The sequence below is a fragment of the Lagopus leucura genome, unplaced genomic scaffold (assembly GCF_019238085.1).
Source record: "Lagopus leucura isolate 7727_CA_CO unplaced genomic scaffold, USGS_WTPT01 35437-0_obj-0_obj, whole genome shotgun sequence".
NCBI lineage: Eukaryota > Metazoa > Chordata > Aves > Galliformes > Phasianidae > Lagopus > Lagopus leucura.
In genome coordinates, this window is record NW_024968076.1 from 31176 (window position 1) to 57116 (window position 25941).

At 44.2% G+C, this 25941-nt stretch overlaps 1 protein-coding gene across 1 annotated transcript; it reads right to left on the reverse strand.

Annotated features, from left to right (window-relative positions):
- Nucleotides 1-981: 981 nt before the first annotated feature.
- MELK (maternal embryonic leucine zipper kinase) lies at nt 982-25086 on the reverse strand. The gene is made up of 18 exons (XM_042894219.1): nt 24968-25086; nt 23653-23752; nt 23284-23369; nt 22721-22837; nt 22005-22148; nt 20872-20940; nt 19725-19817; nt 18522-18620; nt 16940-17008; nt 16280-16378; nt 15290-15376; nt 13859-13987; nt 10437-10583; nt 9509-9731; nt 7921-8014; nt 7304-7472; nt 2007-2110; nt 982-1393 (listed from the first exon to the last, which is right to left on the reverse strand). The coding sequence occupies exons 2-18, from the start codon at nt 23714-23716 to the stop codon at nt 1216-1218; spliced, it is 1971 nt and encodes a 656-aa protein (XP_042750153.1). The 5' UTR covers nt 23717-23752; nt 24968-25086; the 3' UTR covers nt 982-1215.
- Nucleotides 25087-25941: the final 855 nt, after the last annotated feature.

Here is a 25941-nt window from a genome sequence, read left to right on the forward strand (position 1 = left end):
TGCAGGATAAAGGTTTAACTGCATAACAGAAGGAACCAGGCTTTGGAGATGTGCTGTTTTATGAGGGATGTCCTAACGCCTCTACCAACTCCTGTGTTTCCTTCCTAGTTCTGCAGATTTCAGAAGTTGTTTGTATTAACCTAGGATCAGTGCTTCCCCTTTACATTCAGCAAAGCTAATAGCATCTGGAGAGACTGTGGGAGAGTCCTCTCTCAGTGTGCCTCGTCATTAAGGGCAGTAAGTTAATAAGTGATGGGAACCAGTCCTGGTCAGAGCCACTGATCAGCAGGGCCGTCTGAGAGCATGGAAACGTTTGTTGCAGCAGGGTGATCCGGGCAAGGACTCCTCAGGGGTCTGCGCTTCTCTGGGTTACATGCTCAGCTTTGTTGCAAAGGGGGCTGTGGGGGTTGTGTCCCCATCCTGGGCTGAGACCTTGGGCCGCCCGGCAGGAGGGCTGTGGGAGCAGCAGCAGGAGGCTGCCGCTCTGCTCTCTGTGCACTGCTCACAGCACCCTGCTCAGCTGCTTGCAAAACCTAACTGAGACGTTTCCTTCACTCACACGACTTAAAGGTGCTGCATGACTTAAAGGTGCTGCATTACTCTTAGCATAACGACCAGGGAACACAGCATCAGAAGGAACGCTCACTTTTTAAGCATCACAGAGGCTCAGTAATGAGCTGCAGCAATGTTTTACATAGGATCACAGTTTAAGTCCTGGCTCTCCTGACTTCCCATTTACTGAAGATGGCTCTGTTTGGTATGGCACTGAGCACATATTTCAGCTCTGTGATCCACAGCTGTGACTAGCTAATGATCTCAATAAATCCTACTTACACAGAGACAAGAAGAGAACTGTGCAAATGCATTTCTGTCCCACATCTATTGATAACTGGAATCGTGCATAAATGAGCCTCAGCACATCAACACCAATAACTCCTTTTTTTATAGCAGATACAAAAGATGGGGCAGTGGAGCTGGGGGTAGTTTAAGGAATTTTATTTCAGTCGAGTTACAGTTGCAGAATACATAGCATAAGTTGACAGTTTTTGTAAGAAAAGGAAACATGCAGTGGGCAGAAAGGGGTGGATAAAAGTGTAAGAGCTGCGATTTCTCAAATACAGCTGTGAAGGAGGCCACAAATCACCTTTCCAGACTGATTTTTTCACAAACAATGATAACTGTCTCAGCACAGCATTGTGGCTTTCCGAGCAGCAGTCACACCTGGCAGCTGGATAAAATGTCTTCCACCAGCCTCTTGTAGACCCACGCATCCCCTCTGAGCCTCTGTCTCCTGATTCCAACTGCTTCGTTCTTGCTGAGCTGACACACTTCTAGCTCAAACTTCATGCATTCTTTGCCAAAATCTGGCTTTGTTTGGCATTTCAGGGTGTAGCTGTACAAAACAAAGGCGAAGCAGAACAATCATTTCGTCATGTTTCAAAGCTGGCGTTGGACAATTTTAGATGAATAAAAGCACTTCATTGCAGTACTCCACTGGCATTCACATGACTGGGAAAACAGCCCCTGGTGAAGTCAGCTGAGAGCTGTGACACCCAAATCCAGCAGTGGCACCTTCAGAGGTCCCTTCCAACCCTGAGGATTCTGTATTCTGTGACCTCTTGGCCAAATGTTTGTGTGTTTTAACTGCAAGAATGGGCATTACAGTTACAGCCTCTCTCCCAGTTGTCTGTGTATTACAGCTCACCTTTTGTATTGCAGTTTCACAGGGGCAGACAACACTCACACCAGCCTCTAAGTGCTACATCATCATTACTGCTTCATATTATCACAGAGCTCTACGGGAGCTCATTTAACTCACTTAACACTGTTTTGCATCGTGTGGACAATTTTTCATGCACAGACCCATTTACTGTTTCCTATGCTTTTTCTGAAAGTGTTTTACAGAGTGGGACAGAGAAAGTAAATGACAACATTTGCTTTATGAAGGGCTATGGAACTGACTGTTGAGGCACGTACAAGGTGAAGGCGTTCCGTTTTCCACTTACCCCTTCTGAATGTATTCCACCTGCTTCTTTGAGAGGACAGAGATTATTTCATTCAGCAGTTGGTCAGGATTCAGCAGTTGAGTCATGGTGACATTATAGTGTGCCTAAAAGCAGTCAGCTCATTAAAAAAAATCAGAATCATAGAATATATCTTTTTCCTGAAACTGAAGATATTACGGAAACTTTTGATGCTGGAAGCTGCAGAACATCCCACCATGCAGACAAATGCTTCAGCTCCCCAGTGATCACCGTTAAGACTCTGGAATAACAGCAGGAACGCTAACCAAGAAGTTCTGGACAACTAATATCAAAGCACTGCAAGTTCTAAGTCAGCATAAAATCCAAAGCAGCAGTGATGGGGCAGGAAGCACAGAGGCATGCAGCCACGAGTGCTCGCTTGGCAGGATGACAGAAGACAGGCATGAAACCTTATTTCCAGTACCCTGTGACAGCAGCACGCAGCTGGGAACTGCCTGTGCTGTGCTGCTTTGCTCAGACTGAGTGCTGCAGATGTCAGGGAACACACAAGGTTCCATGAGGCTTTTCCAGCCCTGAAACATCAGTGCAAAAAAAACCCCAACAAAACAACAAGTAATTTCCAACCTTAAACTTATGGTTGCAGTTTTGTTTGTTTGTATCATGTCTAATACTGTGTACAACAGATTTGTCCACTAAGTGACTTCTGCAACTTTCAGACACCCACGTGTAGAAGGAGAGAGGGTTCACCAATTGGCATCTCACAAATACTGGAACTGCCATACAGACAGAGCAGAGAAGACAGGAAGGTAAAACAGCTTGAGACATGAACACAGGCTGTGGATGTAAAGGTGGAGAGAGAAAAAAAGAAAAAGAAAGCTCTTCAATTCCCTGTTCAACCCAGAACACACAGAACTACCAAAAGGCAAAGATTACATAAAGTTTCATCTTCCACTGTTGTGATCTAGTGCCCATGGAAGTGCACCAGTGATCCTGCATAATGCTTTGGACAAGGGAAATTGATACAGAATGAGAAAAGCTTCTAGAGGCAAAAAATTTCACTTGTATTTGTTTCTGATCACTCAGCATCCCAAATTATTGGTGCAGTCTGGCCGCTTGTCAAATGAGCTGGGTAGGTTTGTAGTCCCAAATGTGCTGAGCTGGTAACAATGCCATCTTAGATTTAACAAAGCACCAATTGGATAAGCTTCCATATCAGAATACAGAAGCTAAACTGCATTTAACCAGACTGCAGAACACAAATTAATCCCCTTATTACAGCCTTGCATGCATCAACCATGAGACAGCTGATAACAGGATCTTGCATCAAAGAAAGACAGCAATAATTAGGACTGCACTCCTAGACTTGAGGAGATCCAGCTTTGGCCACTTTGAGGGCCTGATATCCCATGAGCTGGTAGACATTCAAGCACCACTTCCTCCAGGCTCACGACTGGGAATCCTTATGGGTAAGAAATCAGGCACCAGTGGCAAGAAACCTAAAGGATGAGCAAGGAGCTCATGGGAAATCTCAAATAGAAAAAAGAAAGTCCACAGAATGTGAAAAAGGGTCTGTCCCCTTGGTAGAAATACAGGAATGTTGTCAGGGCGTGCAGGGTTACAACAAGGAAGGCTAGGACACTTTTGGAATTAAATCTGGTGAGGGAGGTCAAGGACAGCAAGAAAAGCTTCTCTAAGTAAATCAATAACAAAAGGAAGGTGAGGGAAAGTGAGGTCCCACTGCATCCTGGCAGCAAAGGACATTGAGAAGGCAGAGTTAGTGAATGCTGCCTTTGCTTTAGTCATTACTTATAAGACCCCCAGAGAATCCCAGACTCTGAAGGTAAGAGAATGAGTCCGGAGAAAGGAAAACTTCCTGATGGTCGAGAAGGATCTGATTAGAAATAGGCTAGGCAAACTCAATGCACACAGATCCATGGCCTTTGATGGGATGCACCCACAAGCAGTGAGGGAGCTGGAAGAAGAGATTGCTGAACGACTCTCTTTCATTTTTAAAAGGTCACAGATAACAGGACAGGGGCCTGAGGAGTGGAGGACAGTCAATGTCAGGTCACTCTTCAAAAAGGGCAAGAAGCCAAGAAACCATGGGCTGGGAAGCCTCACCTCTGTCACTGGGAAGATGATGGAGTAGCTTCTTCTAATGTCATCTCCAAGCAAGTGAAAGAAAAGAGGGTTATTAAGAGTAGTGAACGTGGGTTCACCAATGGGAAATCATGTTTGACCAATCCAGTGCCACTTGATTTTATACATCCACATTTATTTTATCCACCCTATTTATTTTATATATGCACAAGTCTATGGGTCCCAATGAGATGCATCTCAGAGTCCGAATGGAATCAGCTGATGCAGCCTCCAAGCCATTCTCTACGATATTTGAAAAGTTGTGGCAATCAGGTAAAGTCCCTGGAGACTGGAAAAAAGGTAACATCATGCCCATATTTAAACAGAATGACTGAAAAGGGAACTACTGACCTGTCAGTCTGTGTGCCAGGAAAGATCATGAAACAGATCCTCCTGAAGCTAGATCCAGACAGGCTGGAGAGTTGGGCAGGGAGGAATTTAATGCGATGTAACATGGGCGAGCGTAGAGTCCTGCATCTGGACAAAAACAGCCCCAGGTACCAGGGTAGGTTGGGACAGAGCTGTTGGAGAGGAGAGCAGGGGAAAGGGACCTGGAGGACAGAGGGATGACCGTGGGCCAGCACTGTGCCCCTGTGGACAAGAAGGCAAAAGGCATCCTGGGGTGTAATAGAAGGGCTGTGGGCAGTAGGGTGAGATTGGTCTCCTCTCCAACTACTCTGCCCCAGTGAGACCACATCTGGAATATGGTGTCCAGTTCTGGGCCCCTCCGTTCAAGAAGGACAGGGAACTGCTTGAGAGAGTCCAGCACAGAGCCACAAAGATGATGAAGAGAGTGGAGCATCTCCCTTACGAGGAGAGATTGAGGGAGCTGGGCCTCTTCAGCTCAGAGGAGACTGAGGGGTGACTTCATTAGTGTTTATAAATATGTAAAGGGTGGGTATGAGGAGGATGGAGCCAGGCTCTGCTCAGAGACACCCAATAATAGCACAAAGGACAGTGGGCACAGGCTGGAACACAGGAGGTTCCACATAAATACGAGAAAGAAATTCTTTATGGTGAGGGTAACAGAGCACTGGAATGGGCTGCACAGAGAGGTTGTGGGGTCACCTTCTCTGGAGACATTCAAAACCCACCTTAAGTGTTCCTGAGTGACCTAATATAGGAGCTTCTGCTCCAGCAGGGGGGTTGGAATGGATGATCTTTTGAAGTCCCTTCCAATCCCTGACATCCTGTGATTCCATAGTAAAGCACATGGAAGGCAAGGAGATGATACAGGAGAATTAGCATGGCTTCATCAGGGGCAAATCCTGCTCTACCAAATAGTGGCCTTCTATGATGGTGTCACTGCATCAGTGGACAAGGGAAGAGCCACTGATATCACCTGTCTCAATTTCAATGAGGCCTTTGACGTGGGACCCCACAACATACTTCTCTTTAATTGGAAAGACATGGGTTTGAGGGATGGACTGGCCAGTAGACAAAGAAGGGAACAGACTCTTCAGCAGGGTTTGGGGTGACAGAACGAGGGGAAATGGTTTTAAGCTCAAAGAGGGTAGATTTAGAGTAGAGGTAAGGAAAAACTCTCCTACAGTGAGGGTGGTGAGGCACTGGAACAGGCTGTCTCGTAATGTGGTGGATGTCCCATCCCTGAAGACTCTCAAGGAGAGGTTGGATCAGGCAACCTGATCAAGCTGTGCGTGTGGCTGTACACTGCAGGGGAGTTGGACTAGATGGCCTTCAGAGGTCCCTTCCAACTCTAAGGATTCTATGACCATGTAATGACCAGCTGGGTAGATGGGGGGAGAGCAGTGGATGTTGTGCACCTTGAATTCAGCAAGGCTTCTGACTCCGTAACATCCTCATAGGTAAGCTTAGGAAGATAGATGACTAAACAGTGAGGTGGATTGAGAATTGGTGACAAGCAGAGCTCAGAGGGCTGTGATCAGTGGCACAGCCTAGCTGTGCCTCCCTTATGAGGAAAGGCTGACAGACCTGGGGCATCTTATCAATGTTTACAAATATCTGAATCATAGGCATCAAGTGGATGGGGTCAGATGATTTTCAGTGGTGATCAGCATCAGGACAAGAGGCAATGAGTACAATCTGCAACACAGGAAGTTCCATACAAGCATGAGAAACAACTTCAAGGGTGTCAGAGCCCTGGAGCAAGCTACCCAAAAAGACTGAAGTCTCCTTCTCTGGAGATACTCAAAACTCCCCCGGATGTTTTCCAGTGCTGTTTAATGTAGAGAACTTGTTTTAGCATAGGCTGCACTGGATGATCTCCTGAGGTCTCCCTTCCAGACTCCTGGATTCTGTGGCTGTCCTGCAGATGTCCCTTGTAGCTACAGCTCCAGGAGACAGCTGGCTGGAGAGATGCACCAGTTTCTTTTTGTGAATGATTAATGTGAAGCCTTGTCTTCACATTAATCACATGCTTTTTGAACGTCATCTACAGATTCAAATATAAATTCCTGCCAGGTGATTTATGTGATTCTGTTCACTGCATGGAGAAGTCTATGGATGTGCATTCTAGAAATCTAAAACTGATGTTATGAATCAACTTTGCTAGGCGTAAGTTCTTAATGTCATGTAAAAGTGTTCTATGCAATGCACTAAGTAATTTTTGCAGGGCAACTTAAAAAAAAAAAGTAATAAAAAAAGGGCTTGGGTGCAGAGACACCAAAACTTTGAAAATTAAAAGTCACAATGACAGCATCAGAAATTCTTTCACCAGCTGAATTCATTAAAGCCTTAACTTTAATCTTGGATTCTATCGAATCCCAGACAAGGTCCTGGGACTCCTTTCCAAGTGCATCATTCCTGACCTATGGAAAACAGCTAGCAGGGAATGTTATCAAAACTCCCTCACAGCAGAGGGAAAAGCCAGCAGTATTTCTACAGAAATAACATCATTAAATGTTTTCAGCTCCTTTAAACCCATCCTGCATCCCCTCCAGTGTGGTGAGATGGCATGCACAAAGCAATGCTCAGCCCTCTCCCATGAGGTGCTGGTGACTCACCTGAGCTGGAGCCAGCACTAAATCCCTGGGCAATAACAGGGCCATTGTATTAACAGCAAAACAGAACGAGCAGGTGCAGTTTTCTATAGAGTGCAGGCAACCCAGACCACAGAATTCTTCACAAGACCATTCCTAATAGCTCTTGAAAACGTTTAATGCTATCATTTCCATAAAATATTTCTCTAGCAAACATACCTTAAGTTTTCTTGGCCCATGTCTACTGAATCGCTTCTTTTTGCCTGGTGTAAGCATTGTTATCACTTTATCCAGGCCTCTTTCAAGACTTCCAAATAGTTTGGCCTTCCTCTTCTTTTGGCTGCTCTGCAAATGAGCTAGGTTGAGATCTAGATCCACAGAATGACACCTGTCACAAAACCAAATTAATTAGTGGCCTTTCCTCAGCAATCAGACAGCAGTTATTTCAGACACACTATTAGAACATTACCAGGTCGGACAGAATGAAGGAACAAAAGGAAGTGCTGTGTATTAGGAGAGTTTCTGCTTACATGTCAGTTGAGCTTTAAGCTCAGAGATGCATTTTAAAACTGCAGCACTCAGGGAAAATGGAACAAGATGGGATTTATGTAATGAAAATAGGAATGCATTCCAAAGATGAGTGACTTCTAGTTTTAAATTTTATTTTTTTCCTGCTTTCAGTGTTTCCCAGTGAATACAGAAAGAGGTTTTAGGAAACTTTTAACCAAGATAAAGGAAATACAGCTTGCTGTTGTGAACAATGCTTCCTAGGCTGTTCACTGATTAAGATAGCACTGCTCTAAACAGAAAACATGCACAGGTAACTGGACATTTACCTCTTCTCAGGAAGAACCTCAGCTGCTGTCAGTTCATACGTATTTGTTGGTATTTTGGGCTTCTTAACTGGGGTAACTGTGATGAACTGGATCTCTGAAAGAAAGTATCCAAATCAGAGCATTTATGTTTTTGCACTGGAGGATTTACTTTTCTTCAGTCAGGATTTCTCATGATTAGCAATTATTTTTTAAAGCCAGCCTCCTACGTATCTCTAGACTGCATCTCCAGAGTGATAAAATAGGTTTTAACTGCTCTGCTCTGCCCCGTCTCCAGACAAACAGAGGAATTTCCTACATCAAAAAGTCACATTCCACATCAACTCATTTCCTTAAGGTGAAAGGTGTGAATTACATTACCACAGTTAATGCTACGTGTTAAGTAACAGCCTAAAAACTTCCATTATCCACATGTGGGAAAAGAGTTACATGGAGCAGTTCTGAATTTGTGGAGCCAACTCAATGCAGAGCTCAGAGATTCGGCTTCAACAGCAGCAGTTGGCCCCAGACAGTGGTGTGCTAGCATTTCCTAGAGATACTTCCACCATTTTCATCATGTCTCCAAGTACTGCTTTGGCCCATCCCAGTGTAAGAACTTCCAACAGAACGACAACATTTTAATTAACTCTCACAATATCTAACAAAAATGATACCATACTTCTGCGCTTCTCATTTAAGAAATACCTACTTTTACTTTTTAAACTTACTGTAAGACCAGCATCACAAATCATGTGCAATCTTAAGACAAAAATGAAACCTGTGTGAACAACCAGCCTTCATAATGCGCTGCGTTGAACACTTAACAAAGGACAGCAATATGTTCAATAACCCTTACTAACATATTAGCCTGCAAAGATCTAGCATCTCTGAACAGTATTTTCTAGCACTTGGAACAGAAGAATCTTCAATATTAAGAAATGTATAGTATTTTAAAAGGCAAAGTGAACACATGCAGTATCAACACTAAGACAGGCTGGAGAAAAACATTTTTGTAGCTCAGAGGAGCTGATGGAGCATGGACACATTTCCGTGGTCCTTCACATAAATGCAGGTGTTACACTGCTAGCCTAAGTATTTTCAATGCCATGCTGAACAGATATGTGGAAGGATATGGTATGCTATCATGAGGAATCCAGTAGGTAACATTTAATTTAGAAGCAAGATGCAATAAAAGCACACGTAAGTAAAAGCACTCCCTTTTCTTTCACTCAAAATAGCCCAGAAAAAACAAAAACCATAATGAATAGTGAAGAAATTTTCTACTGGATTTCCACGGACAGTGGAACCACGTGCCAGTTTTGGGAGCACAGCACTTGTCTCGTGATGGATGACTGAGGGGAACGAGTGCATCCAAAGGCACGCTCCTTGTGAAGCTGTGAGTTGTTCTCTGATGAACAGACGAGCGACCTGCCCTGATGGATGGTTGGACCACCTGCAGAGCACTGTCAGATGTACAGGCTGGTGAGCGTACGAGCTGTGACCAAAAAACCCTCAAACCTAAATCTTCCAGAAACAGAAGCTTAGCATCTACAAGTATTGTGCTCACATTTAAATTACAAAAACGTCTGGGTTTTCATTTGATACGACTTGCCTTTGGAAGTAGGTGCCTGAAAGGGCATGCCTTGTGCTTGCTTGTCTGCCTCACTCTTTGCAAAGGAGGCCTTTGGAGCAGGAAGTGCAAAGGGCAGCTCATTTCTTAATGCTGACTCTGCATCAACATTCTCTTTGTTTGCGTGCTTTGGTGCCACTTTTCTTGTCACTGGAGTTGATGGTGTGAATTCCATATCACCCAGCTGAGTGTCATGCCTTGAACGCTGCCAGAGATGTAACAAAAGGCATTTCAACCACATCCAGAGAAGTCACTGTCAAGGAAATTCTAACATCTAAGCAGGTCAGACATGCTTATAAAAATATCATACACTACTTGTCTATTGAGCAAAATAGTTAAAAACTCTCCAGTACCTCTGATTCTCTCCTAGAATGAGTTTGCTTCTTATAGATTGTCAAGTGCCATTTTTTTATTTGTTCATCTAAACTCTACATTTAGGATTAGTCCTCGCCAAATATCTAAACATAACTATGAATTATCACTTGGTTTAGCTGCAAAATTTGAATTGCTTCACTGTGGATTTTCTTGTCCAATACAGAGAGATTGAATTTCTGTCAGTGCCTTTAAAGCTCTGTCCGCCTCTTGCCTAACTCCAAAATCTTACTAACTGTGCCTTATCACTTCCCATTTTGTTTTAAAATCCTCACTGACTCCTTTACTCTTTCCCTTATTTGCTGTTTCTGTGCAAACCGAACACTGAAGTTAAGGTTCTCATCAAATAAACCATGGTCTACAGGTAGAAGCACCAAAATTTATGCTCAACATACTTCTTTGCTCAATCTGTATCTCCCTTCGGTCAAGGTCTGCTAGATACTTAAGTATGTAATAAGCATTCTATACAATGAGAAGTAGATTTCTGGATTAAGAATTGTGTTTTTCTGTTGGAAACTAGCACTGGATCTTCAGACACCTGCTTTGTTCTGTGAGTATTCAGAATAAACTCTTCCAGTGGAGATTCTTCAGACAATGAAGCTGCATCAGAGAATTCCATGGATCCAAACACATCTGGCACATGGCTGCAACCTGGCACATCTTCAGATGTCACAGCCTTTTCAGACTGAAAAGAAACGTTCAGTGGAGATTATTTTGCAGGATTAAAAGGAAGATTTCATCAGAAAAAAATAATACCAGTAAAATCTAAATATGATTGCTTTGCAAGTTCCTAACTATGGCTAACAGCTCATGGCAGTCCACATGCCAACAGCCCCAACTTTTGTATCATGTTCTTAATATTGTAATCGTGGATTTGACATTTGTATCAAGAGCAGAAGGGAAATTATTCTTAAAGCTCCAGTCATCTTTTACAACCTGTGTCAACAAGAGCAGCATCTCAGAGCCTTCCATTGGGAGACTTGGACCACAAGCTCTTTTCAACAAAAGTCAAATAACAGCCTGGAAAGAACTGAAGAAAAGAATGCAGTGAGGTCTGAAAGTGGCTCACACGAAGGTAAACAAGTCATATCCAAAACCTATGATTGTGCAATCTGCAGCACTGCTTGAAGCGGCGTTTGGAAGCCTGTGAGCAAGCCCAGGTAAAAGCTCCTTACTGAATCATGGAATCCAGCTCTTCAGTCAAGATTGCTAACCTTCACGTCTCACACCACGTGTGACTGTGGTATCAAAGTTTCCTTTGTTTTAAGAGCTCGTTATGGTTTCAGGAACATCTCTTCCATGGACTTATTTCATACCACTTTGCCACTGTTGCATACAGCTACCTCATCAGTCCTGAGATGGAAAGGAAGCATTTTTGGAAGCTATGTTCTGTTGACACAGAACAGAGACACAGTGCCTCCAGACCTGTGTTCACAGATATCACAATGATCCCGTGTCTCATTACTAGTGAGAGCAGAAACAGCAGATCTAGGGAAGTTCTGGGAAGCTCTGTGATGACTTACGTAGGGTATTTTGGCAGGCTGAGGTATTCACATGCATTATCTACAGGCAGGCAGGTAAAGTTTGTTCTGACTACTGTAGAAGGACTAATAGGCTGCTGCTTTATGTGGGCATGATTTTCACAACCGTATGTGAGGCATAATGCATATTTTAAATAGCAGTATTAGTCAGACCTAATTTACCTGGCACCCATTCCACAAGCAGAGATAGAGTAACGTCACTGTTGCTGAACCCAGAAAAACCAATGATCTGGGTGTGAAAGACTAACCCACTGTGACCACAGAAATCACACTGTACCTCTTCAGCAACTCTTATGATACTTGATCTGTTATGCAGAACTAGTAATCTTAGATCTCATCAGTGTGACACAGCAGCTGTGTGAATGATCTGAAATGATTTACATGCAAGTGAATCAGATGCATAATAATGTATTTATTTGGAGAGCTTGTCTTTACACAAAATAGCACGTTCAGCTAGCTAGCTACCAATTTTACACAGAAATCCAGAGTTCAAGTAATGGTTTATATTATGGCTGCAATTCTACTGAAAGCTTTCATCACACACCTCCCCTGTGTGGAAGGGCTGAGAGAGCTAGAGCTCTTCAGCCTGGAGAAGAGAAGGCTCCAAGGAGACCTTGCAGTGGCCTGCCAGTATCTGAAGGGGGCCTACAGGAAAGCTGGGGAGGGACTTTTTATAAGGGCAGGTAGCAACAGAATGAGGAGAAATGGCTTTAAATTGGAACAGGGTAGGTTTAGACCACATATTAGGAAGAAATTCTTTACTGTGGGGCAGTGAGACACTGGAACAGGTTGCCCAGTGAGGTTGTGAATGCCTCCTGCCTGCAAGCATTCAGAGCCAGGCTGGATAGGACTTCTGTGCAACCTGGTCTAGAGGGAGGTATCCCTGCCTATAGCTTGGGTTTGGAAGTAGCTAACCTTAAAGGTCACTTCCAATCCATACCATTCTATGATTCTATTCTATGATTGTATATTCATAAGGCTATTCTTGTTCTCTAATTTGTTGTGCTACTTGAATAGAATAATCTTGCACAGAATTTGCTTAGAAGATGCAATTAAATTTGCTGAAGCCCGAGGACACTGGACTTTCACCCAGCTGCAAGTAAGGAAGGCCACAGAGCTTACTCTAACTGCAAGATAAGGAAGCAAGAAAGATGAAATTGAGACTCTGCAAGCATTGGCAGATCTTATAGTCCTGAAGATTGGAGAAAACAGCCCACCAAGAAACAATGAGAGGAACCAATCCAGAGCAGAAAGATCTCCAACCTCCATAGAACTATTGGTCTACATGACTGAGTGAGAGGTTGGGAACATGCAGCAAAAGGCCATTTCTTTGTGCAAGGTCCTTCTTCAAGGACAATCACCTCGAGTTTCTTGTTTAACTTCAACTCTGTATGGCTTTTATTTGCTTTGGTGGGGAACCAACCACCATCCTAAGAAGCCTGTATCAGCAGCTGCAGCACTAACAGTAAAGAAGTGTTTCCTATTGTCTGGTCTGAACCTCCCCTCGTGCAGCTCAGTGCCATTCCTACTCTTCCTGTCATTGGTTCCCAGGTAAACACAGCACCTTCCTCTGCACTTTGCTCTTCAGGGAGTTGCAGAGAGCAAAGAAGTCATCTCCTGGCCTTCTGTTCTCTGGACCAGGCAATGCAAGTGCCCTCAGCCTCTCCCCAGAGCACACACCTTCCAGTCCTGTTAGCAGCTTTGTTCCCCTCCTCCTGGCTGCCAGGGCACGCCACTGGCTGGTGTTAAACTTGCTGTCACCACCACCTCTAGACCCTGTCCTGAAGTACTGCTCTCCAGACACTTGTCTCCTATTCTGTATCTTTGTCCTTATTCCATTGCTGGTACAGTGTCTGGCATTTTCCTCTGCTGAACTCCATGCCACTCCTGACTGCCTAATGCTCTGATCTATCTAAATTCTTCTGCAAGGCTTCATATCCTCCAGGGAGCCTCCAGCACTTCCCAGTGAAATATCATCAGAAAACCTGCAGAGGATGCACGCCTTGCCTGCATCCAAGTCACTGATTAAAATGTCGAACAGGATTGGCCCAGAAGTGGAGTGTTGGGAACACCACTAGTGAGAGCCTACAGTAGACGTAGCCCCATTCACTGTGACTCTTTGAGCTCTGCCACTGAGCCACTCAGTATAGCCTGTACCTGCCCATCTCACACTTGGATGACTTGTCTGGAAGGATGCCACAGGGGACAGGATCAAAGGCCTCCCTGAAATCTAGAAGGATCACATCCTCTGCCTTCATACACAAAGTGGGCGGCCTTATCACAGAACAAGATTTGACGACCAAGACTGGCTGCACACATCTCTCTTACAGATGTTTGGGCCACCAGGCTGTTTACCCAGGCAGAGCTTGAGCACACAGCAGCATTTTTACCAAATGTTGTGCTGAACTCTAACACTTACCCCCAGATTTGCTGGCTGTGTTGTACTGGCATGTGCTGCTTGTGATGGAATCCTTAAGTGGATGCGCTTGCCACGAACCTTCCTGGACTGAAGCAAGAGATAGGTTGCTGACATCTGGTCATAGTTCCACTAGAAAACAAGAGTATTTAGATCTCTTCAGAGAAGTTGTCAGTACAAAGAAAGCTTAGCGTTCTGAACGTTTCTGCACATCTGGAATATTTTCCCCTTGACGTGCAACCTTCATGTCTGATCACATTGGGGTAGTTTCAGACCTTAGCTGCTCACACAACAAGTTTAAGATAAAGAAGCAGACTGCTCTTGTTTTTGCTTGAGAGCAGTACAATTGCTGAAAGTGAAAAGTAAAGCTGGTGCCAGAATCTCTCTACTGAAGTGAATGGCAAAGCTCCTAATAATGCATTTTGCACAGTATTTAAGCTGGACTCCCATTTTTGGGGGCCATGTTTCAGCCCAGCTCCAAGGAGCATCAACATTCAGCTTGATTTTCAGCAGCTTTTTGACTGCTATGAGAACCATGGGTAAATTGCTTGACAGACTCACAGTGTAGTACAATTGGCTTGAATTACTTATAAGGCATTAGCAGTCCTTTGATAAGAAACTGAAAACATCACAGACTAACATGGAAGAACTCCTTCCCCTTGGAAGTAGATTGTTCTCATTATTTCCTGTACCTGAAGAAAAGTAGCAGTGACTCCACAAATGATCTCTCCCAGGTAAAACTTACATTTTACATCTATTCCTACTAAAGTTATATGGAAATCCTAACAATCCTTCCAAATTCTACCACTTTCTATTTAATAGAAAGACAATTCAACTTCAAGGAACAATTTTCAGATTCAGATAAAAGCCAGAGTACACACTGTGTTTTAGATTTCCTCTACAGCTTGGAATATCATTATTTACATTTATACAGCATCTCTAGAAGCACTCAGTTTAGCTTTTCTCATTTATTTTCATAAGTTGCTGAAATGGATTCATTTCTTTTAGAGTTTGTGAGTTGTAATTCCCAAAACTTGTTTGGTTGTCTGAGTGAGGTGTTGGTATTTTCCACTTATTAATGAAACATTTCAGAGCAGTGTGTTCAGCCAGCACGTGACAACTGTTATTTATCCATAAGTTTCTGTTTTGAGTCTGTCTGGACTTCCAGAGATTCCTAAGAATTTTAGCATGGTAGAAAATAACAGAAAGCCTTAGAAAACACAATTAAAGGAGAAAAAGAATAAATGTGAACTTCAGAAATGTAGTTATTAGCTACAGATAGACTGTGGAGTTCAGCAGGGGTACCTCAGGTCTGAAAGGTATGAAATATTTCACATTTGAGAATAAGTGAGCATTAGAGTCTGTTAATACAGAAAGGTTATTTACTGTAGTAGTGAGCTTAAATACAATAAATTACTGACATACATTCATTACCTCTGATATTAATGTTGATATACTCTCTCTGCTCTGGTTGTGAAACACAGAAAGCTCTGTTACACAGTCTTCATCAAGGTGCCCCAGCTGCAAGAACAAGACCTGTACTGAAGAAACAGCTTCCAAGTCATCTCACATAGCCAATATCACCACCATATCAGATAGTCTTCTGATATGCAGCAATCAAGTCAACAATTAGCCACAATTCCAGATTTTCTATTTTAAATAGTTAGCATCAGGGCTAAATACTGCAAGGAGTAAACAGAGTCACCACACTTCAGCAACTGGTCCCTCAGTGGCAGCAGGTTCTGCGTTCAAGTACAAAAGCCTGTCAGCAGATGAGATTTTCACTAGAGCACAAGTTACACCTCTGTCCCCTCTTAATTATTCAGTTGCATGGCATGCACAGCACACGGTGGTGTACGACCAGCACAGCTGTTCTTCAGAGAAGCAGTGGCACCCAGAGGCCAGCAGCAGCCATTGGCTGCAAATACACAGCAACTTCTCAGTATCTGCAGCAAGAATCTCCCTCACACACCCAATTCCCACCCCCACCAACCTCTCACACAGGTCAGACAATTGAGAGATAAGGAGCACAAGCACAGCACCAGAGAATCATAGAACAGCTTGAGTTGGAAGGGACCTTAAAGACCATCAGGCTCCAAGTTGCAAAGTTGCAACTCACCAGATCAAACTGTCCAGGGCCTCATCCAACCCAGCCTTGAGTACCACCAGGATGAGATCCCTACCTCCTGTTTGATCCACTGCACCTCTCAGCACGGGGCTGCCTGCAAACTTTCTGAAGGTGCTCTCTAGTTTCATTCTCTCTGTCACTGACAAAGGTGTTGAAGGTGCCAAAGTGGACCCTGAGAGTCACCACTTGTCAGCAGCCTCTGAAGAAATGTGTTATCACTCCCATTCTGTGAGGATGCCACTGGTCCAGAAAAGATTCCAGAAAATACTTAGGCTTCTTCAGGTAAATGTACTTACTGGGTATTTACTTTGCCACTGAACAGCATCAGAATAACCTTGCATGAGCCAAGGGTGATTTAACAGGTGTTTAACTGTAATCCGCTTCTTTGGGTCTACCTAGTGGGCAGCAACATTCAAGCTGTTACTTATATCATCAAGAACTGGAGACAGTTATTCTTTTCCTAAGAACTTCAAGGTGTCCAGAAGCACAAATAGAGACCAGCAGTATTTATTCACTTCACCAGAAGGAAGGTCAAACACCTGAGCTGTGAAAAACAGTTGCAGAACCTATGGTTACAGTAAATGTTCCACGACCATTTTGTGTTTGAGACTGCATAGATACAAGCCCCAAGGCACACTCAGTACGTTCAGCTTCCTTTATGAAACAGCTTTTGTGTACAGATCACTTTTAATTACACAGCACAATTAAGAACATTCAAATGCAAGCTGCTTGAAGACTGATTAATTATTAAAACTAATTATTTCTATAACCAGTAACTAGTACTACGTTACTGAGAATTTTCAGCACAAGGCAATGCTAACCTTTTCTTCAAGGAAATCAGGCGTGGAACAGTTTAACTTGTTTAAACACTGAATATTTTCTAAGCACTCCATCAATGTTTTGACCTCATGCAACAGCATTTTGTACATCAATCTGAATAGAAGCAGCTCTTTTACCTGTAGCAGTTGGTTAAGTAGCAGCGTGCTGCTAGGGGAAAGCCATTTTGGAACAGTGTATTTTCCTCTCTGCAATAAAAAAGTTAATGAAAACAAAATAACTGTAATAAAAGAGGATCTAGAATGAACCTTGAACAACTAGCTCAAAAGGACTGTTATATTGTTTGGATGATACTGACATCTCCTTTCTTTCAAAGCGTAGGAACAGACATGCAAACTCTGCTTTAAGAATAGCTTGAATAAATTAATGCTAAAAATTAACACGTGCTTGGCTGAGGGCAATGCTGGAAGGGGAATTGCTCACAAGAGCTACAAAATGGTAAGATCACACCAGAAATACTTTGTGCTAACAACAGTTATGGCACATAGTCCATTTCCTGAAGTATTCCCAAAATGAAGTGATGTGGAGCATTACAGGGAAAAGAACACTGAACACAGATGCTGTGATCCTGATTGGATTCAAGCAGTAGACTTAAACCAGTTCTGAGTTTTAGATTCCAGGATATCTCAGGATCTGTAACGTGTGACAGTCAATTACACAACAATGCCTCGGTGTCTGCATTTCAAGCACTTTTCAGATCACAGCCACATAAAATTAAAACAAATTCAGTGCAGAAATAGCAAGCCAGTATCTTAATACTTGTGAGATTATCCATTTTTTACTGCATTCTGACTCAGTTCTGAAACTTGCTCATCCCAGTTCACTTAAGCAAGTTCCACCAGCTCAAGCAAAGCAGCTCTCAGCTCTGTGCATCAGACAGACAGAACTAAATGGTGCAGAAACAATCTTGGACAGCTTTAAGAGCTCCATTCTGCTTACAAACTCTCAGTCCAAAACTATCCACAATTTTAAGGAAACGAACAGCAGAAGCAGTTGGATCATTTGCCATTTGCCACATTCTGCATCTTGGAGTAATGATAAGCACGAAGGGTTTCCTGCAGTCCTGCAGAAATGGACAAAGTCCTGCTTACAAATGGACAAAGTCTCAATGCACACATAGTTCACACCAGACTAAGAAGCCGTGTCACTGATTAACACGCTCAGGTTGTTGTGCACTCTGACAGGAAACAGAACCAACTGCTGAAATTTGAAGGCAACCAATGGGGTCCTACATTTCCTCCTGATTCTGGAAGAGGAAATTCTGATAGCAGATGCAGAACTTTGCTCTTCCAAGACATGAGAAAAGCTGGCATTTAATAACATAAAGAAATATAAATAAATAAAATTCATTTCAGGTAAATCAGACAATGCATTTGTATTTTTACTACAGGTAGTATAGGGAGCAGCCAGTTGAAGAACCAGACACAAAAATCTAGTCCATTGGCAAGAAAATACTTCTCCTTAAACTCTGTATGCTATCGTATTATAGAATCAGGCTACAGTGCTGTGCTAGCCAACCAAGTGCAGAACCAAATCCACAAAATAGTGGTGGAAAAAGCAGCAAAAAGAGGGGCAATGTTCAGCAGACAGTCCTTTCCACCCACAGCACAGCTCAGCATGCTCTGCCATCAGAAAAGCAAGGCCTCTTGTCATGCTCAGCTATTTCCCTTCTCAGTGTATTCTAGCACCATTGATACCTACTGTTATCCTCCTGTAGAGTGCCATCACATTGTCATCATCAAAAGGAAGAAACCCACACAGCAGAGCATACAGCAGTACACCCATGCTCCAAATATCTGCCTAAAAAACAAAAGGGCAAGTTTACAAACCTGGAGCACCTAAAATGGTTTACTGACAGACTGTATTGTCTGCCCTTGCCAAAGGCCACACACAGCCCAAGAAAAGCTGGCTCTTTTCCTCAAGAAAAAAAAAATTATGGTCTCAGAGAAAGCATAGGACCTTATTCAATTGTTCTTCCATTCAACTTAAAGCACTACTAAAACTACTAATATCTTCTTAACTCATCACCCTGCTGCAGTGCCTTCTATCCACAAGGATTTCACTGGCAAAAACGAAATCAAACCCATCAGAAGGGATTTGGCACAGTTACTGGCTACAGCGAGAGCTGCCAGCACAATCACCTGTGAGGCTCTGCTGCTGTTCTCTTTATGTATAGGTACAACAAGGTTCGTACACCTCACAGTTCTCACTTTGACTGTAAAGAAGAAGGAGGCTTGAAAAGCAGTCTGTGGAAAACAAAGCAAGAATTAGAAGCCAACAGCAGTGGTGCAATGGTACCTGAAAGAATTGCTCCATCTTTAACAGCAGAGCAATTCAAGAAGTATGAGGGAAGTATGCCCTAGACCAGTTTGGACAGATGAACAACTGCAAGTAGTGGGTTCCAAAATCCCAGATATGAAATCAAAGCTGGAAAAACTCCTCACGTTTTCATCTCTCAATTTTTAGTACATTGTGCATTACAATGGAAGCAAGTCTTCACACACAACTTGGAAGCTAAAGACAAGTCTGACAAAACATGTAAGATCCTGAGACCACACAAAAGTTTGACCAATGATGGATAATTAACAGAGCAAATTGCTCTTTCAATGGCTTAGTAATAGAAGGAGATCTCTGAAGTTGCTGTTTTGTAGAGCCCCAAAGTAGGGAACAATTGGTGGAGACAGATGAGGATCAGGCAGAGACAAACCAGCCAGCTGTGTGAACTGCAGCCCACTGCACTTTTCAGTCTGTGGCCACTGACAGCTTCTGAGAGCTGCTGAGCAACGCAACCCAGAATTCAGGAGGGGAACCAAGTGAGCGTATCTGAGCTGCACTGCCTTTAAACGCTCTCTGGGGAGGGAAAGAGGGGAGAGGTGCAAAACAAACCAACTCTGGTCTGCATACCTCTGAGCCAATATAGGCTTTGCCCTGGATCAGCTCTGGTGCTGCATATGCTGGGCTTCCACAGCACGTGTTCAGGCGGTAATCAAGGCCTCCCTGGAATAGCACAGAAAACAGAAGAGTTTAATTTAACAGAGTTTATGCTTTCTAGTAGTGACACTTGAGAAGCCTCACAGGCTTCTTCTCCTGAGCATATTTTCATTCATTATAATTTTGCTTTCAATAGGCGACCTCACTGAGCAAATATTGTCTAAGACAATATATGAGTATTGTATAAATGTACAGATCCCAAGCTGCTCACTTATCTGATGTATCCTTGGCATGATGCATTATTTCCCTTAGCTGATCATCTACTAAGGTGAACTGTCTGTGCAAACACAAAACTGAGAAAGAAGCCATGCAAGAGCTGTTGTGTTTGAGGTCGCAGGTCATTCAGAACAATCCAAAGCAATAACTTTACAAACTTCACAAAGAACAACTGATAGAATACTTCCTTATTCAGAGTATCCTACTAGTTTACTTGGGTTTTGTTCTAAACAGGTCAGAGCAAGATGACATTATACCACTGGGACAACAGCCTGTTGGCCTTGATTACCTGCGAGAGGCTCTAAATTTGGCCAGGAAAAGCGATTTGAGGGTAAGTAATTCTGTTTGAATCAGGAAGGCAGTCTTCCCATTGAATTCTTTCTTACCAGCACCCATCTGGCATGTTAAGTAAAGGCTCCTAGAAAGCAGTTTTAAGATCAAGAAACAATTCAGTTCAAGCATATGCAACCACAGGATCTGTCTGTCACCTGCAAAACTCATTTGGTTCTATCCACAATCTCAACCTACATGCAGTTCCTCAGAAGAGATAATGGCATGCCAGCCCAGTGCTCCTACGACAGGCCCTTGCATAAGACAGGTGACACACCTACAAGATCATCCACAACTTAGACTATGAAAATAGGAAGTCTGGGTAGAGAAAAGAATCTGTGCTTCTGAGCAATCTGTTCACCACTCTCACACAGCTAAGGCCCTTCCAAGCAAGATGCAACTGCATGTCAACCACAGAAGCAGCTTGAATTTAAGGTGCTTGGACAAGTCCCTGTTGCACACTGTGGTCAAACATGCATTACTTGGGGGCACGTTATATTTAAGTTACTCTTACCTTTGGCTTTGCACAGAGCCCAAAGTCTATCAGCTTCAAATTATGTTTCTCATCAATTAGCAGATTTTCCTGGTGAATGAAAAAGCAGTCAGGAATGATTTTCACCTGAGTGTCCAAAGAAACATATTTTCTCTTCTGTTATTTCTTGTTGTGGTCGCTGATTAGCAGTCCACTAAAAGCCCTCTCTCTCTTAGAGATTTTCACTGACTGCTAACAAATACCCATCTTCCAATACCCAGGTGGGAAATACTAGTTTGTCTCTATTAGCAAGGGCCTGGGGGCTAGGAGGACAAGTGGTGATAGACCACAAGATGAATGCAAGCCAGCAGTGCGTTCTGACAAAAAAAAAAAAGCACAACAATATAATTGGCTGCATTCAAAAGCAGCACAACCAGACCAGGACAAATCACCCCTGCTTCACACTCATTGGATCACATCTACAATACTGTATCTAGTTTTTGGCCAGGAAGGATAACAGCCTGAAGCAAATTCTGTGATTGGCCTCCAGTCAGTGCAGGGAGCTGAAGCTCCCACTCAGTGAAGAGAAACTGGAGAGAAAGATGTTTGTTCAGAGTGCAGAGGAACCTCATGGCAGCTTCTAAACGCCCACAAGGGAGGTGTTGAAAATGGAAAAAGCTCTGAGAAACTTGGTCTCAGGATTCTCGGAGCAGCAGGTTCAGTAACAGAATCACAGAATGGCCAGGGTTGGAAGGGACCTCAAGGATCAAGAAGCTCCAACCCCTCTGCCACATGCAGGGCCAGCAACCTCCCCATTTAATGCTAGACCATTAGATCACGTAAATCTCTTCCACTACTAGGAGGCTAACTGGACATTGATTGGTAGGTGGTGAGCAATTGCTTTTGCATTCATCATAACTGTTATCCTTTTCCTTTCCTCTATCTCAGTAAATAATTTTATCTCAACCCATGAGTTCTGCTTTGTGTTGTTTTTTCCCCCTTCAATTCTCCCTTGCAATCCACTGGAAAGGAGCGGAGTGAGTGAAGCACTGTGTGATACTTAACCCCCTGCCAGGCTAAACCACAACAAAGGGATACATCACTCTCCCTCCCAATGGAAAAATAAAAACACATTCATTATTCTTCATGAAAGACTGAATGCAGTTCAGACTTACTGGTTTGAGGTCTCTGTGGGCGTAACCCTGACTGTGAACATAAGCAATTGCTGAAACAATCTGTCGGAAAAAGACTCGAGCTTCCTCTTCTGAAAGGCGGTCCTTAGAAACAATGTAATCAAAAAGCTCCCCTCCGGGACAATACTGTGATACAATACAACCAGAAAGGTAAAGTTATCTGAAAACGTATTTAGAATGGATCAGAGAAAGGTAAGTAACAATGAGAGCACAGAAAGCACCGTGCAGCACGTGCAGGACGCTCTTCCATGCCCTGTGCTCAATCAGAGCAGAACACGAGCGGCCCAGTTATGCCATGGGCCGCCACTGTGGCAGCCCACACAAAGGAATCTGACTCTTGCCTCCAATCTGGTAACTGAGGCACTGCACTCAGGGTCGTGGGTGGCACAAATCACTCAGGAGATGGCAACAGCTTGGGGGCTCTGGTGTCCTGCAGACCTTGCAGATGCTACTTTAAAAAACCGAAATGTAAGTTAGGAATTAAAACCAGTTCCCTTACTGTGAATGCTGATTAGGGGCTTTTACAAAGAGACAGAATATAGAACATTTTCTACTTAATTCTAAAACCAATGAATCTTGAACCCATTCACCATTGAGATATTTAAGAATCATTTCATTTCAGCTTCGTTTTTGTATTATTGTCTATGGCTAAAGATAAAAACAGTAGCCTTAAGCGTGGCAGAAACACCATTTCTTACCTCTAAGACCATGAATATTTTCTTTGATGTCTCTATGACATGATACAATCGGCAAACATGTTGATGACTCAAGTTCTTCATGGCATCAATTTCTGTTTTAACACGAGGCAAGTCATCCTAAAGAGACCATAAAAGCAAGCTATGAAATCACTAATTCGGCATACCAGGTACCACATCTGACTGTTGTGGAACATAAGAAGTCAAAGCCTGTATGTGACAGTACACAATTCAGCATCAACTCAGCCACGGCTCAGTACTCCCATAGGAATTCTGGAACACATCTGCAAAAACTGAAATGTAAAAATCTAGTGTTTTCATTAGCATTTTGTTAAAGTTGCTGTAAAATGGAGGAAGTTCAACATTATTACAGCCAGAGAGCATTGCCCTCTGAACAACGAGGCACAAGATTTGTGGTGTTCTGTTGAACTTTTTCCAATCCTACAGCATCCTTCAAAAGGCAGTGGCACTAGTAGGCTGCATTTCTTTATACACCTCCCTGTGTTCTTGAGAACTCCACAACTCCAACAGAAGGTGTTATTGTACTTAAATATCTTTTGGCTTACCCCTAACGCAACTTTGTCCATGATCTTTATTGCAACTTTTTCACCAGTAAGAAGATGCCGTCCGAGTTTTACCTTTGCAAAACCACCTAAAATTCAAAACACAGATGCTTAAAGTTGAGTGTGAATTCTTCTCTAATATAAAGTTACAGGGAAAGCAGAGTACCTAGCATACATTGTGTGTAATGTTTTAATTAGAGGACGAGGTGATCAGCATAATCAATTTCCAACTGGTTTCAAAATTCAATTTCAAGTTTATACACGTGAAACCTGACATAGGGATCTTATAAGAGCAGTTAATCTATTCTAAGATAAAGAGAGTGGTGAGTCAGACTGTTAGGCACGCTGTTTTTGTACAAAGATCACGCTTACCCGTTCCAATTGTTTCATGTAATTCATAGTACTTGAGAATTTCCTGGTAGTCGCTGACAGACATCCTGGATTCTGCAAGACCTTGAGATCCTCCAAGCACCTGCAGTGAGGAAGAGCCAGCAGCGTTCTCATCCTACTTAGGACACACTCTTAGAAGCAGAAGGGACACTTCTGGCAGCTCCAGCACTGCCCATCTCCTCACCAAGGCTCGTCCCCTCTCACCTAGCAATAACAAATCACACTGCATGGCTCTGACTTCCCTTATGCTAACAGTACACAGCACCCCTCAGGGCTTTGTGCTGCAAAGCAGCAGCAGGGTTGGACTACAGCTTTCAGAATCGTAGAATCACAGTGTTGGAAATGACCTGCAAGATCATCCAGTCCAACCGTCCTCCCACTGCCATTGCTACCACAAGCACTAAACCAGATCTCGCAGCTCCTCATCCAGACACCTATTGAACACAGCGAGGGATGGCGACTCCACCACCTCCCTGGGCAGCCATTGCAATGCCTGACCACTCCCTGAGAGAAAATGTTCTTGCTTATGTCTAACCATAACTTCCTCTGGTACAACTTGCGGCCATTTCCTTGAGTCCTGTTTGTTGCCTGGGAGAAGAGGCCATACTCCTCACATCACAACCTCCCTTCAGGAAATTGTAGAGTGCAGTGAGGTCTCCCCTGAGCCTCCTCTTCTCCAGACTGAACAATCCCAGCTCCCTCAGCCGCTCCTCATCAGACTTGTGCTCCAGACCCCTCACCAGTTTCGCTGCCCTTTTCTGGACACTCTCCAGGGTCTCAATGTCTTTCTTGCAGTGAGGGGCCTAAAACCAAACACAGTACTCGAGGTGCAGCCTCACCAGAACTGAGTACAGGGGGATGATCACCTCCCTGCCCCTGCTGGCCACATTATTTCTAATGCAGGCCAGGAGGCCGTTGGCCCTCTTGGCCACCTGGGCACGCTGCTGGCTCGTGTTCAACCAAGCACGCGCAGGTCCCTTTCCTCTTAACAGTCAGCCAGCCACTCAGCCCCAAGCCTTTAACGCTGCATGGGGTTATTGTGGCCAAAGGGCAGGACCCGGCACTCGGCCTTGCTGAACCTCATTAGGAAGCAACGGGAGCCTTTCCCCATAGAGCCAAGCGGCCCAGCAGCGCTCTGTCCGTTAGCAGAGCCGCCTCAGCTCCGATCCCACCCCGCGCGCCGCTCCGAGGAAGGGCCGCTCCGCCGATGAGCCCCGCCGCCTCAGCGCAGACACACGGAGCGCTGCTCCCAGCCCCCCAGCCCCCTTTCCAGGACGACCCGGCCTCTGCCACATACCGGAACCGCGCTCGGACGGCTGCCAGGACAGCAGCGCCGGGTCGAAAGCGAGCGGGGCAGCCAGCAGCTGCACAGAACGCAGCCCGGCCGGCAGCTGCGTTTGAACTTCGCTGTCGGAACGCTCACTTCCGGCCGGGAGAGAGGATGGACCAATCACCGCAGCGCCGTAACCGGAACTGCTGGTGTCGCGCAGTGCATGACGGGAGGAAGGTAGAAACGCAATGGGGTGCGGTGCCACAGCGGCGCCATATTGGGTAGGTCTCCGGCTCCACTGCAGCGCTGAAGGGAGATGGATGCGGTGGTGAAACTGAATTTATGCAGCCCAAGGAGGCCTGGATTGCCGCATAACGCACGTTAATGATGAATCTCAGAGCCGTTTTATCACTGCCCCCCAAATGCACTTCAAGTGCTTTAGGAGCATCAGTGGAATTTTGAATAAACTCAGCATATTTTAGCAAAGCTGCAACAACTGCATGACAGAACTATGGGAAAAAAATAACCTGTAACGACTGTTGGATAGTGTTATTTAATGATCATCTGGTAATTAAATTAATCAAACCAAGGGAATCACCTCCCAGCCAATCAGCTCCCAGCCAAGCAGGTGCAACCTGCTGGTTGCACGAGCTGCTCCTACACTCCAGGGCCCACGGAGTCTTGCCAAGGGGTCTCCAAAAACTCCCCTGTTGACCTCTGGCTTCCAGTGCCCCTAATGTGCCACAGAGGTTTCTCAGGGCCCCACAGTTTGCTCTGCAGATATCCAGACATGCCCAATCATGCGTGCTGCAGGGGGACCAAGAGACATCTCAGAGCACCCTAGTGCCTTCTCACAGCTCCTCGGTGTGCTCGAGGGCTCTTCAGCTGTTTCCAAATATTTCCAAATATGCCCTACTGGACTCCAAGGACATCCCCATGTCTTCCTGTACACTCCAACATACGCTCAGAGTCCCCCCATTGTGGTGTCTGAGGCACAGACT